The 12721-nt window shown below is 57.0% G+C and overlaps 2 protein-coding genes across 2 annotated transcripts; both read left to right on the forward strand.

Annotated features, from left to right (window-relative positions):
• The first annotated feature begins 3475 nt into the window (after positions 1-3475).
• LOC132482513 (melanoma-associated antigen 10-like) lies at positions 3476-4414 on the forward strand. Its single transcript, XM_060087834.1, has 2 exons — positions 3476-3609; positions 3727-4414. The coding sequence occupies exons 1-2, from the start codon at positions 3476-3478 to the stop codon at positions 4412-4414; spliced, it is 822 nt and encodes a 273-aa protein (XP_059943817.1).
• Positions 4415-11392: 6978 nt separating this feature from the next.
• On the forward strand, positions 11393-12331 carry LOC132482514 (melanoma-associated antigen 10-like). Its single transcript, XM_060087835.1, has 2 exons — positions 11393-11526; positions 11644-12331. The coding sequence occupies exons 1-2, from the start codon at positions 11393-11395 to the stop codon at positions 12329-12331; spliced, it is 822 nt and encodes a 273-aa protein (XP_059943818.1).
• The last annotated feature ends 390 nt before the right edge of the window (positions 12332-12721 follow it).

A 12721-nucleotide genomic window follows, 5' to 3' on the forward strand; every position in this document is an offset into this window, starting at 1 on the left:
CATATGGACACCAAGGTGGGAAAATGGTGGGGGCGGGGGTGGTGGTGGTGTGATGAGTTGGGAGATTGGGATTCACAAATGTACAATTTTATGTACAAAATGGGTAACTAATAAGAACCTGCTGTATAAAAAATTACATAAAATAAAATTCAAAAACTAAAAAAAACAAAAGAAATCAGAATAGGTTTATGACATTATCAGTCACAGTAGAAAACCACCTGTAAAGACAAATTGAGTTATTTGCCACAACGGGCTCTGCATCGCCAAGTTTGCTCCCCCAACTCCACAGCCTTGCAGGGAGGCCTTCCTATTGGTGGAAGGCCAATGGGCGTGTCTTTTGCTTCCTGAGGCGCCAAACCTTGGGACCTCAGGCCCTCAGTGCGCATGGCTACTGCTGCTCCCGTAGCAAAGCGCCTCCTCACGTGCTCTTGTCATCCAACCACTTTCTCTGTAAAGAGACGTCTAGAACTTTCTCCCTCATCTCCCTGGAGCTTCCGGGAGCACCCGGAAACCCACGTGGCGTTCGCACAGAGTGCCTGGGACCGTCAGCTGCAGAGTTCCTGGCTGCACTGCTGAGACGAGCTCTTCAGCCCCTTCTGAGCAGGACTCCGGAGTCATCCACAGAGTCAGAGCAAGTCAGGAGACAGGCGGGGGCTTTGCCGGGGGCTGGACTCCACAGGTACCGGGGGCCCTGGGAAGGAGTGGAGGTGGGGGGAGGGCTACGGGCTGCTCGGTTGGGAGTGGGGGAGCGGCGGCGGAGGGCAGCGGGTTGAAGGGGGGCTGAGGGAAGGGTCCCCCTGTGTTCGGGTCCGAGGGGAGGACCGCTGGCTGCTGGGGTGGCTGGTGGGGGGCGTTTTCGAGTCGGGGTGCAGAGGGTGGGGCTAATGGCTAAGCGTGGGGGGGCCGGAGGAGAGGGCTTCCTGCTGGATGGGTGGGTCCGGCTTTGGGGGCCAGAGGAGAGGACGACTGGCTGTGGGGGTGGGGAGGATGGGATGGGCGGGCCCCCGCCCCACGGGCTGACAAGGGAGGGGAGGGCTAACGGCTGCTGCGTGTGGCGGGAGGAAGGGGGAGGTACTCCTGGCTGAGGCGGGGGTCGATGGGGAGGACTCCCGGGCGCGGGTTCGGTAGTTGTTAGGGGAGCTCCCGCCGGGGCGGGGCGGGGCGGGGCGTGGGGTGGGGGGGAGGACGCTCGTGGCACGAATGGGGCTCGGGCTCCCGGGTGGGCGGGGGCACGAGGGGTGGGCTCTGCGTCTGGGGTGCGAGAGCTGAGAGCCCCTGGTGCTGAGGGTGCTCGGAGGCGAGAGAGGCACTCAGATGTCTGTTCATGAGGGGGCGCCAGCGGAGAGTCAAGGTGAGGAGTCGAGGGAGCGCTGAGGGACCCCCGCGGGATCATCTCAGCCCTGAGAAGCCCTGGGCTTGGTGGCCTGATGTGTTGTGCATAGATTCCCCCTGGGGGTCTCGGGACAGTGAAAGCCTTGGTGTGAGGGTCCGGCCTCGGGTGAACACAGGGGGCGTCCCCGGACCTGCCAGGGCTCGAGCTGAGGACTCTGAAGGAGGACAGAGGGGACGCCATTGATCCCCGCCCCTGCCATCAGCCCTGGGCAGTCCCGGGACGGAATGAGCACTTGGCAAGGAGTTTTGACTTCTGCCTCCAGGTCTCAGAGACACTGGGGACCTGGTGTAAGGGGCGGGGCCTAAAGAGGGCGGAGGGAAGAATCCCAGGACCTGCCGGGAGTCGAGGTGAGGAACCTGAGGGAGGAATGAGCGGACCCTGGACCCCAGAAGAGAGGGGGCCCTGGGGAGGCGATAGGGTGGGATGACCCCATGCAGCACTTCCTGACATCCGGGTCTCAGAGACCCTGGCGAGGGGTTAAAAGGGGCGGGGTCTCAGAGAGGCTGGGGAGGGGGTATAAGGGGCGGGGTCTCAGGCGGGCACAGGAGAGAATCCCAGGTCCTGCGTGGAGTCAAGGTGAGGGCCCTGAGGGAGGACTGAGTGCAGCCTGGACCCCAGAACAGAGCTGGCCCTGGGAGGCCATAGGGTGGGATGAGCACAGCAGCACATCCTGACATCCGGGCCTCAGAAAAGCTGGGGACCTGGGATAAGGGGCAGGGTCTCATGAGGGCAGAGGGTAAAATGTCAGGTCCCTGGTGGACTAAGGTTAGAGCCCTTAGGCAGGACTGAGGGGACCCTGAGAGAGGACAAAAAGGACCCACCAGATCCCCGCCCTGGCAGGTGGCCGTGGGAGGCCCCGGGGCGGGATGAGCACAGTAGGCCTGTCCTGACGTCCTGACGTCCGGGCCTCTGAGAGACTGGCGCCCTGGTAGAAGGAGCAGGGACTCACACTGGCAGACGGGACAATCCCAGGTCCTGCCCAGAGTCCAGCCTGCACGCGAGGAAGCAAGGATTGAGGACGTTAGACCCCAACACAGGGAGGGATGCTTTGCCCTTCCACGGGGGCCTTGGAGGCGCCAGAGCACGGTCAGCAGATGAGATGTTTCCTGACTTCTGGCTCAGGGTCCTCGGGAGGTCAGGTGTTTGGTGTGAGGGGTGAGGCTTCAGGTCCGCAGAGGGTGGACTCCCAGGATCCCGAGGGCGGACTGAGCAGACCCCCAGCCCTGGTACAGGGGCCTCCACAGAAACCTGCCCCTGTGGTCAGTGCTGGGAGGCCAGGCAGGATGTGAGGAGGAGGTGAGGACCCAGAACGTCCCCATCCTAGGACCCTCGGGAGGCCCTGGACAGGTGCGGCCACATGTGGGGCCCCCTCACTGCTTTCTGTTCAGACCCGGGGTCTTGTTCTGAGTTTCCCCTCAGGCCCACAAAGGGGAGAGTCCAGGCCCTTAAGGGGAACGGTGAGCACTACGAGCCAGCCCCGAGGAGACCACCCACCCGAGAACTCAGAACTGGGGGGATCTCACAGAGTCCGGCCCATCCCTCCTACCAGCACCGAGGGGCCCAGGGCTGTGCCACAGTCTACACAAGAGGTGCCCCCTCCATCCCTCTTACAGGGGCTCCAGGAACCGGGAGGCGAAGGCCCAAGTCTGAGGACCGTGTCCTCAGGCCACAGAGCAGAGGAGGCCCAGGCAGTGCCAGGAGTCAAGGGGAGGTGCGTGCCCTGAGTGTGTACCCAGGGGCTCCCCCTCCCAGAACAGAGGGGACCCCACAACACCCGAGTCACCCCACCGTCCTGTTCAGCCCCAGAACTTGGGGCCGTGCTGGCTGCACCCTGAGGAGCCCCCTCACTTCCTTCTTCAGGTTGGCAGGGGACAGGCCGCCCAGGAGGAGCGCCCCTGTGAGGCCCGAGGGCACCCCTGAAGACGAGACCTGTAAGTGACTCTTGTCAGAGCTGCCCGGGGTGCCTTTCTCCGCCGAGGCCGCTCACACGCCCTCTCTCCCCCAGGTCCGTGGTCCCTACCTGTCGCCCCTGCCCACACTCCCGTCGGCGGCCCGACCCCAGTCATCATGCCCCTGGTCGAGATGAGTGAGCTCCGCCAGCCGGAGGCAGACTTTCAGACCCCAGTCCCGGCCCAGGGCCTGGTGGAGGCACAGCTGTTGGGGGCTGAGGGGGAGGAGGCCGTATCCCCCTCGTCCTCCTCTTCTTACTCTGACCTGTTCCTGGGCACCTCGGAGGAGGTGGCTGATGCTGGAGAACCCAGTCCCCCCCAGAGCCCCTCCCCCACTGCCAGGGCCACCCCTCCATGGAGCCAATGTGAAGACGACGGCCTCAGCCCCCAAGATGAGGAAGGGCCGAGCACCTGGCATGACCAGGAAGATGTGCTCCAACATGCTCTATGTCAGAAGGTGGATGAACTGGTGGCGTTCCTGCTGTTCAAGCATCAGACCAAGGAGTCGACCACAAAGGCAGAAATGCTGACCATCCTCAAAGATTACCAGGACCACTTCCCCATGGTCTTCAGGCGAGCCTCCGAGGACATGCGGCTGATCCTTGGCCTCGACGTGAAGGAAGTGGACCCCAGCAATCACTCCTATGTCCTCGTCCCCACCCTGGGCCTCACCTACGATGGGATGCTGAGTGACAGGCCGAGCATGCCCAAGACCGGCCTCCTGGTGCTGCTCCTGGGCCTGATCCTCCTGGAGGCCGACTCTGTTGCCCCTGAGGAGGTGGTCTGGGGAGCACTTAGCAAGATAGATGTGTGTGCCGGGAGGGAGCACTACATCTATGGGGAGCCCAGGGAGCTCCTCACCAAAGTGTGGGTGCAGGAGGGCTACGTGGAGTACCGGCAGGTGCCCCACAGCGACCCCGCCCGCTACGAGTTCCTCTGGGGTCCCCGGGCCTACGCGGAGACCAGCAAGTGTCAGGTCCTGGAGCATCTGCACAGGGTCAGTGAATGGGATCCCAGGTCCTTCCCATCCCTGTCTGCAGAGGGTGTGAGCGACGAGGAACAGGGAGCCTGAGCCAGAGCAGCAGCCAGGCTCCTTCCAGGCCCGCGTCCAGCAGCTTCTCCTGTGGGGCAGGAAGGGAGGCTGATCCTTCACTCTGAGTTTGAAGAGGGAGTGGTCAGCCTTCTAAGCAGTGAGGGCCCGGGCAAGTTGGGGCAACCCGGTGTAGCATCTTTGTTTTCCTGTTTTCTAAGATGACATGGAAATTCATCTGTTTCCTTTAGTGATTTTTCAAATGTTGTTCTTTTTCATAGAAGATGTTTTAAATGCCAATACTTTGTATTTTTTATACAATTTTTAAAGGTTACATTCAATTTACAGTTGTTACCAAATATTGGCTCTACTCCCCGTGTTGTACAATACATCCTTGTAGCCCGTCTTACACCCCAAAGTTTGTGCCTCCCAGTCCTCCATCCCTGTAGTGCCCCTCCCTCATCCCTACTGATAAGCACTAGTTTGTTCTCTGTATCTTTGAGTCTGCTTCTTTTTTGATATATTCACTAGTTTGTTGTATTTTTTAGATTCCACATATGAGTGATATCGTGCATTATTTGCCGTTCCCTTAAGTAAGTCTGACTTACTTCACTTAGCATGTTGCCCTCCAAGTCCATCCATGTTGCTGCAAAAGGCAAAAGGCAAAAGTTTGTTCCTTTTTTATGGCTGAGTAGTAGTCCATTGTACATATACAGTACCTGTTCTTTATCCATTCATTTGTCGATGGACACTTAGGTAGCTTCCGTATCTTTGCAATTGTAAATAATGCTTCTATGAGCATTGGGGTGCATGGATCTTTTCGAGTTAGTGGGGTTTTGAGGGGATATATACCCAGGAGTGGAATTGCAGGATCCTATGGTAGTTCTGTTTTTAGTTTTTTGAGAAACCTCTATGCTGTTTTCCCCAGTGGCTGCACCAATCTACATTCTCCCAACAGCGTACAAGGGTTCCCTTTTCTCCACATCCTCACCTACATTTGTTATTTGTGTTCTTTTTCATGATAGGCATTCTGACTAGGTGTGAGGTGATATCTCTTTGTGGATTTGACTTGCAGTTGCCTGATGATTAGTGATGTGGAGGATCATTTCATGTGCCTGTTGGCCATCTGCATTTTCTCCTTGAAAAAATGTCTATTCAGTTCTTCTGCCCATGTTTGTAATTGGGTTGTTTGTTTTCTTGATGTTGAGTTGTATGAGCTGTTTATATATATTGGATATTAATCCTTTGTCAGTCACTTCAGCTGCAAATCTTTTCTCCCATTCAGTAGGTTGTCTTTTAGTTTTGTCAGTGGTTTCCTTTGTTGTGCAAAAAAGCTTTTAAGTTTAGTTAGGTCCCATTTGTTTATTTTTCCTTTTACTTCTTTTCCTTAGGAGATAGATCCAAAAACATATTGCTGTGATTTATGTCAAAGAGTGTTCTGCCTGTGTTTCCCTCTAGGAGTTTTATAGTATCCGGTCTTACATTTAGGCCTTTACCCTATTTTGCATTTATTTTTGTTTATGCTGTTGGACAATGGTCTAATTTCATTCTTTTACATGTAGCTGTTCAGTTCTCTCAGCACCACTTATTGAAGAGACTGTCTTTTCTCCAGTGTCTACTGTATTCCTGCCTAGTTTGTTGTAGATTAATTGACCATAGGTGCGTGGGTTTATTTCTTTGCTTTCTATCCTGTTCCATTGATCTATTTGTCTGTTTTTGTGCCAGTACCATACTGCTTTGATTACTGTAGCTTTATACTGTAGTGTGAAACCAGGGAGTATGATTCCTCCAGCTCTGTTGTTCTTTCTCAAGATTGTTTTGGCTCTTCAGGGTCTTTTGTGTTTCCATAGAAAATTTAAAATTATTTGTTCAAATTCTGTGTAAAATGCCAAGAGTATTTTCATAGGAATTGCATTGATTGCAGTTCTGTAGGTTGACTTGAGTAGTATGGTCATTTTAACACTACTGATGCTTCCAATTCAAGAATGCAATGTTATCTTTCCATCTGTTTGTGTTGTCTTCAGTTTCTTTCACCACTGTTATACTTTTCAGTGTACAGGTCTTTTGCCTCCTTAGGTAGGTTTATTCCTAGGTATTCTATCATTGTGATGCAATGGTAAATGAGATAGTTTCCTTAATTTCTCTGATACTTTGTTTTTAGTGTATACAAAGGCAACTGATTTCTGTATATTAATAATAGTATTTAATAAGCTTCAGTTTCTACGTTTGTGAATGGTATTGACCACATATATTTGTACTGATCCAATACAAGGCTGAATTTTGGTATTTGTAAAATCAACTGGGAAACATTCCTTCATAGTTTGTGATCCCAACCTAGATAACACAGCATTGCAATAGGAGTTTACTTGGAAATGTGAAAGTAATTACCAGTACAATTCATGGCCACCGGGTTGTTCTTCGGGACACCACGTCGTCGGCTCAGTGGTGCGTGCCCTGCTGTGGGACTGTCCTGTGCCCACCACAGGGCAGGGCCAGGCCCCAGGCATGTGGGCCATAGGGGGAGGGGCTTCCCTGAGGGGAGCAGGCATTGCCAGCACACATCGTCCTGGAGAGAGGCCACATGTGGGGCCCTCAGGAAGGGAGACTGGGGGGGGGATGGAGGGCCGATGGGTGGGGTGTAGCGGAGGCACCTTGTTGGGGACCCCGGGGGGGGGAACCCGTGGGGTCCGGTGGCCGTTAGAAGTTCCTCTCTGTGTTATCATGCCCTCCGTTCAATGGTTTCAGTCAATGTTTCTCTTTAATAAATTTCTCGGAACGTTTCAGCTGAGTGTGGCCTCCGCAGTGGGCAATGGAGGGAAAGGATTGCTGCGGGTGAGGGTGGGGGTCCAGAGTCGGATTCCTGCTCAGCACCTGTGGGACACCTCTCCAGTGAGAGGGTAGGCTAGGCACTTTGCAGACCCAGACATGGTGAGGGTTCTTCTTCCATTTCATAGGTGAATTGTAAAGTTTTAGCGAAAACTGATAATTGCCTGAAAAGGCAGTAGAGAAGTTAAAATGTAAATGAAAAACTTGATTATCTCAGCAGGAAAAAGGGAACATAGGAGCAACAATAGTTGGACTGACAGTGCTACGGACTGAATATTTGTAATCCTCTCCCCCTCATTCACCTGTGAAATTCTAACCCCCAAAGGGATGGGATTTGGAGGTGGGGCGCTGGGAAGTGATTAGCCCATGCTGGGGGAGCCCTCATGGATGAGATTAGCTCCCTTATAAAAGAGACCCCAGACAGCTGCCTCATCCTCTTGTGCCATGTGAGAAGATGGCTAGTTGATACAACTAGACAAGAAATCAATCCATATAAAGAAGAGCTTTATTACTATTGCTTTATTACTCAGCTGTACAGAGGAACGAAATGGGTCGTTTGTAGAGACGTGGATGGATCTAGAGACTGTCATACAGAGTGAAGGAAGTCAGAGAGAGAAAAACAAATATCGTATATTAATGCATATGTGTGGAACCTAGAAAAATGGTACAGATGAACCGGTTTGCAGGGCAGAAACAGAGACACAGATGTAGAGCACAGACATATGGACACCAAGGTGGGAAAATGGTGGGGGCGGGGGTGGTGGTGGTGTGATGAGTTGGGAGATTGGGATTCACAAATGTACAATTTTATGTACAAAATGGGTAACTAATAAGAACCTGCTGTATAAAAAATTACATAAAATAAAATTCAAAAACTAAAAAAAACAAAAGAAATCAGAATAGGTTTATGACATTATCAGTCACAGTAGAAAACCACCTGTAAAGACAAATTGAGTTATTTGCCACAACGGGCTCTGCATCGCCAAGTTTGCTCCCCCAACTCCACAGCCTTGCAGGGAGGCCTTCCTATTGGTGGAAGGCCAATGGGCGTGTCTTTTGCTTCCTGAGGCGCCAAACCTTGGGACCTCAGGCCCTCAGTGCGCATGGCTACTGCTGCTCCCGTAGCAAAGCGCCTCCTCACGTGCTCTTGTCATCCAACCACTTTCTCTGTAAAGAGACGTCTAGAACTTTCTCCCTCATCTCCCTGGAGCTTCCGGGAGCACCCGGAAACCCACGTGGCGTTCGCACAGAGTGCCTGGGACCGTCAGCTGCAGAGTTCCTGGCTGCACTGCTGAGACGAGCTCTTCAGCCCCTTCTGAGCAGGACTCCGGAGTCATCCACAGAGTCAGAGCAAGTCAGGAGACAGGCGGGGGCTTTGCCGGGGGCTGGACTCCACAGGTACCGGGGGCCCTGGGAAGGAGTGGAGGTGGGGGGAGGGCTACGGGCTGCTCGGTTGGGAGTGGGGGAGCGGCGGCGGAGGGCAGCGGGTTGAAGGGGGGCTGAGGGAAGGGTCCCCCTGTGTTCGGGTCCGAGGGGAGGACCGCTGGCTGCTGGGGTGGCTGGTGGGGGGCGTTTTCGAGTCGGGGTGCAGAGGGTGGGGCTAATGGCTAAGCGTGGGGGGGCCGGAGGAGAGGGCTTCCTGCTGGATGGGTGGGTCCGGCTTTGGGGGCCAGAGGAGAGGACGACTGGCTGTGGGGGTGGGGAGGATGGGATGGGCGGGCCCCCGCCCCACGGGCTGACAAGGGAGGGGAGGGCTAACGGCTGCTGCGTGTGGCGGGAGGAAGGGGGAGGTACTCCTGGCTGAGGCGGGGGTCGATGGGGAGGACTCCCGGGCGCGGGTTCGGTAGTTGTTAGGGGAGCTCCCGCCGGGGCGGGGCGGGGCGGGGCGTGGGGTGGGGGGGAGGACGCTCGTGGCACGAATGGGGCTCGGGCTCCCGGGTGGGCGGGGGCACGAGGGGTGGGCTCTGCGTCTGGGGTGCGAGAGCTGAGAGCCCCTGGTGCTGAGGGTGCTCGGAGGCGAGAGAGGCACTCAGATGTCTGTTCATGAGGGGGCGCCAGCGGAGAGTCAAGGTGAGGAGTCGAGGGAGCGCTGAGGGACCCCCGCGGGATCATCTCAGCCCTGAGAAGCCCTGGGCTTGGTGGCCTGATGTGTTGTGCATAGATTCCCCCTGGGGGTCTCGGGACAGTGAAAGCCTTGGTGTGAGGGTCCGGCCTCGGGTGAACACAGGGGGCGTCCCCGGACCTGCCAGGGCTCGAGCTGAGGACTCTGAAGGAGGACAGAGGGGACGCCATTGATCCCCGCCCCTGCCATCAGCCCTGGGCAGTCCCGGGACGGAATGAGCACTTGGCAAGGAGTTTTGACTTCTGCCTCCAGGTCTCAGAGACACTGGGGACCTGGTGTAAGGGGCGGGGCCTAAAGAGGGCGGAGGGAAGAATCCCAGGACCTGCCGGGAGTCGAGGTGAGGAACCTGAGGGAGGAATGAGCGGACCCTGGACCCCAGAAGAGAGGGGGCCCTGGGGAGGCGATAGGGTGGGATGACCCCATGCAGCACTTCCTGACATCCGGGTCTCAGAGACCCTGGCGAGGGGTTAAAAGGGGCGGGGTCTCAGAGAGGCTGGGGAGGGGGTATAAGGGGCGGGGTCTCAGGCGGGCACAGGAGAGAATCCCAGGTCCTGCGTGGAGTCAAGGTGAGGGCCCTGAGGGAGGACTGAGTGCAGCCTGGACCCCAGAACAGAGCTGGCCCTGGGAGGCCATAGGGTGGGATGAGCACAGCAGCACATCCTGACATCCGGGCCTCAGAAAAGCTGGGGACCTGGGATAAGGGGCAGGGTCTCATGAGGGCAGAGGGTAAAATGTCAGGTCCCTGGTGGACTAAGGTTAGAGCCCTTAGGCAGGACTGAGGGGACCCTGAGAGAGGACAAAAAGGACCCACCAGATCCCCGCCCTGGCAGGTGGCCGTGGGAGGCCCCGGGGCGGGATGAGCACAGTAGGCCTGTCCTGACGTCCTGACGTCCGGGCCTCTGAGAGACTGGCGCCCTGGTAGAAGGAGCAGGGACTCACACTGGCAGACGGGACAATCCCAGGTCCTGCCCAGAGTCCAGCCTGCACGCGAGGAAGCAAGGATTGAGGACGTTAGACCCCAACACAGGGAGGGATGCTTTGCCCTTCCACGGGGGCCTTGGAGGCGCCAGAGCACGGTCAGCAGATGAGATGTTTCCTGACTTCTGGCTCAGGGTCCTCGGGAGGTCAGGTGTTTGGTGTGAGGGGTGAGGCTTCAGGTCCGCAGAGGGTGGACTCCCAGGATCCCGAGGGCGGACTGAGCAGACCCCCAGCCCTGGTACAGGGGCCTCCACAGAAACCTGCCCCTGTGGTCAGTGCTGGGAGGCCAGGCAGGATGTGAGGAGGAGGTGAGGACCCAGAACGTCCCCATCCTAGGACCCTCGGGAGGCCCTGGACAGGTGCGGCCACATGTGGGGCCCCCTCACTGCTTTCTGTTCAGACCCGGGGTCTTGTTCTGAGTTTCCCCTCAGGCCCACAAAGGGGAGAGTCCAGGCCCTTAAGGGGAACGGTGAGCACTACGAGCCAGCCCCGAGGAGACCACCCACCCGAGAACTCAGAACTGGGGGGATCTCACAGAGTCCGGCCCATCCCTCCTACCAGCACCGAGGGGCCCAGGGCTGTGCCACAGTCTACACAAGAGGTGCCCCCTCCATCCCTCTTACAGGGGCTCCAGGAACCGGGAGGCGAAGGCCCAAGTCTGAGGACCGTGTCCTCAGGCCACAGAGCAGAGGAGGCCCAGGCAGTGCCAGGAGTCAAGGGGAGGTGCGTGCCCTGAGTGTGTACCCAGGGGCTCCCCCTCCCAGAACAGAGGGGACCCCACAACACCCGAGTCACCCCACCGTCCTGTTCAGCCCCAGAACTTGGGGCCGTGCTGGCTGCACCCTGAGGAGCCCCCTCACTTCCTTCTTCAGGTTGGCAGGGGACAGGCCGCCCAGGAGGAGCGCCCCTGTGAGGCCCGAGGGCACCCCTGAAGACGAGACCTGTAAGTGACTCTTGTCAGAGCTGCCCGGGGTGCCTTTCTCCGCCGAGGCCGCTCACACGCCCTCTCTCCCCCAGGTCCGTGGTCCCTACCTGTCGCCCCTGCCCACACTCCCGTCGGCGGCCCGACCCCAGTCATCATGCCCCTGGTCGAGATGAGTGAGCTCCGCCAGCCGGAGGCAGACTTTCAGACCCCAGTCCCGGCCCAGGGCCTGGTGGAGGCACAGCTGTTGGGGGCTGAGGGGGAGGAGGCCGTATCCCCCTCGTCCTCCTCTTCTTACTCTGACCTGTTCCTGGGCACCTCGGAGGAGGTGGCTGATGCTGGAGAACCCAGTCCCCCCCAGAGCCCCTCCCCCACTGCCAGGGCCACCCCTCCATGGAGCCAATGTGAAGACGACGGCCTCAGCCCCCAAGATGAGGAAGGGCCGAGCACCTGGCATGACCAGGAAGATGTGCTCCAACATGCTCTATGTCAGAAGGTGGATGAACTGGTGGCGTTCCTGCTGTTCAAGCATCAGACCAAGGAGTCGACCACAAAGGCAGAAATGCTGACCATCCTCAAAGATTACCAGGACCACTTCCCCATGGTCTTCAGGCGAGCCTCCGAGGACATGCGGCTGATCCTTGGCCTCGACGTGAAGGAAGTGGACCCCAGCAATCACTCCTATGTCCTCGTCCCCACCCTGGGCCTCACCTACGATGGGATGCTGAGTGACAGGCCGAGCATGCCCAAGACCGGCCTCCTGGTGCTGCTCCTGGGCCTGATCCTCCTGGAGGCCGACTCTGTTGCCCCTGAGGAGGTGGTCTGGGGAGCACTTAGCAAGATAGATGTGTGTGCCGGGAGGGAGCACTACATCTATGGGGAGCCCAGGGAGCTCCTCACCAAAGTGTGGGTGCAGGAGGGCTACGTGGAGTACCGGCAGGTGCCCCACAGCGACCCCGCCCGCTACGAGTTCCTCTGGGGTCCCCGGGCCTACGCGGAGACCAGCAAGTGTCAGGTCCTGGAGCATCTGCACAGGGTCAGTGAATGGGATCCCAGGTCCTTCCCATCCCTGTCTGCAGAGGGTGTGAGCGACGAGGAACAGGGAGCCTGAGCCAGAGCAGCAGCCAGGCTCCTTCCAGGCCCGCGTCCAGCAGCTTCTCCTGTGGGGCAGGAAGGGAGGCTGATCCTTCACTCTGAGTTTGAAGAGGGAGTGGTCAGCCTTCTAAGCAGTGAGGGCCCGGGCAAGTTGGGGCAACCCGGTGTAGCATCTTTGTTTTCCTGTTTTCTAAGATGACATGGAAATTCATCTGTTTCCTTTAGTGATTTTTCAAATGTTGTTCTTTTTCATAGAAGATGTTTTAAATGCCAATACTTTGTATTTTTTATACAATTTTTAAAGGTTACATTCAATTTACAGTTGTTACCAAATATTGGCTCTACTCCCCGTGTTGTACAATACATCCTTGTAGCCCGTCTTACACCCCAAAGTTTGTGCCTCCCA

This window comes from Mesoplodon densirostris, chromosome X (genome assembly GCF_025265405.1).
Source record: "Mesoplodon densirostris isolate mMesDen1 chromosome X, mMesDen1 primary haplotype, whole genome shotgun sequence".
Lineage (NCBI taxonomy): Eukaryota > Metazoa > Chordata > Mammalia > Artiodactyla > Ziphiidae > Mesoplodon > Mesoplodon densirostris.

Coding starts and splice junctions, on each gene's coding strand:
- LOC132482513 (XM_060087834.1), top strand. CDS start 3,476: ATGAGTGAGCTCCGCCAGCCGGAGGCAGACTTTCAGACCCCAGTCCCG. Junction 3,610..3,726: donor TCCTCTTCTTACTCTGACCT/GTTCCTGGGCAC, acceptor CGACGGCCTCAG/CCCCCAAGATGAGGAAGGGC.
- LOC132482514 (XM_060087835.1), top strand. CDS start 11,393: ATGAGTGAGCTCCGCCAGCCGGAGGCAGACTTTCAGACCCCAGTCCCG. Junction 11,527..11,643: donor TCCTCTTCTTACTCTGACCT/GTTCCTGGGCAC, acceptor CGACGGCCTCAG/CCCCCAAGATGAGGAAGGGC.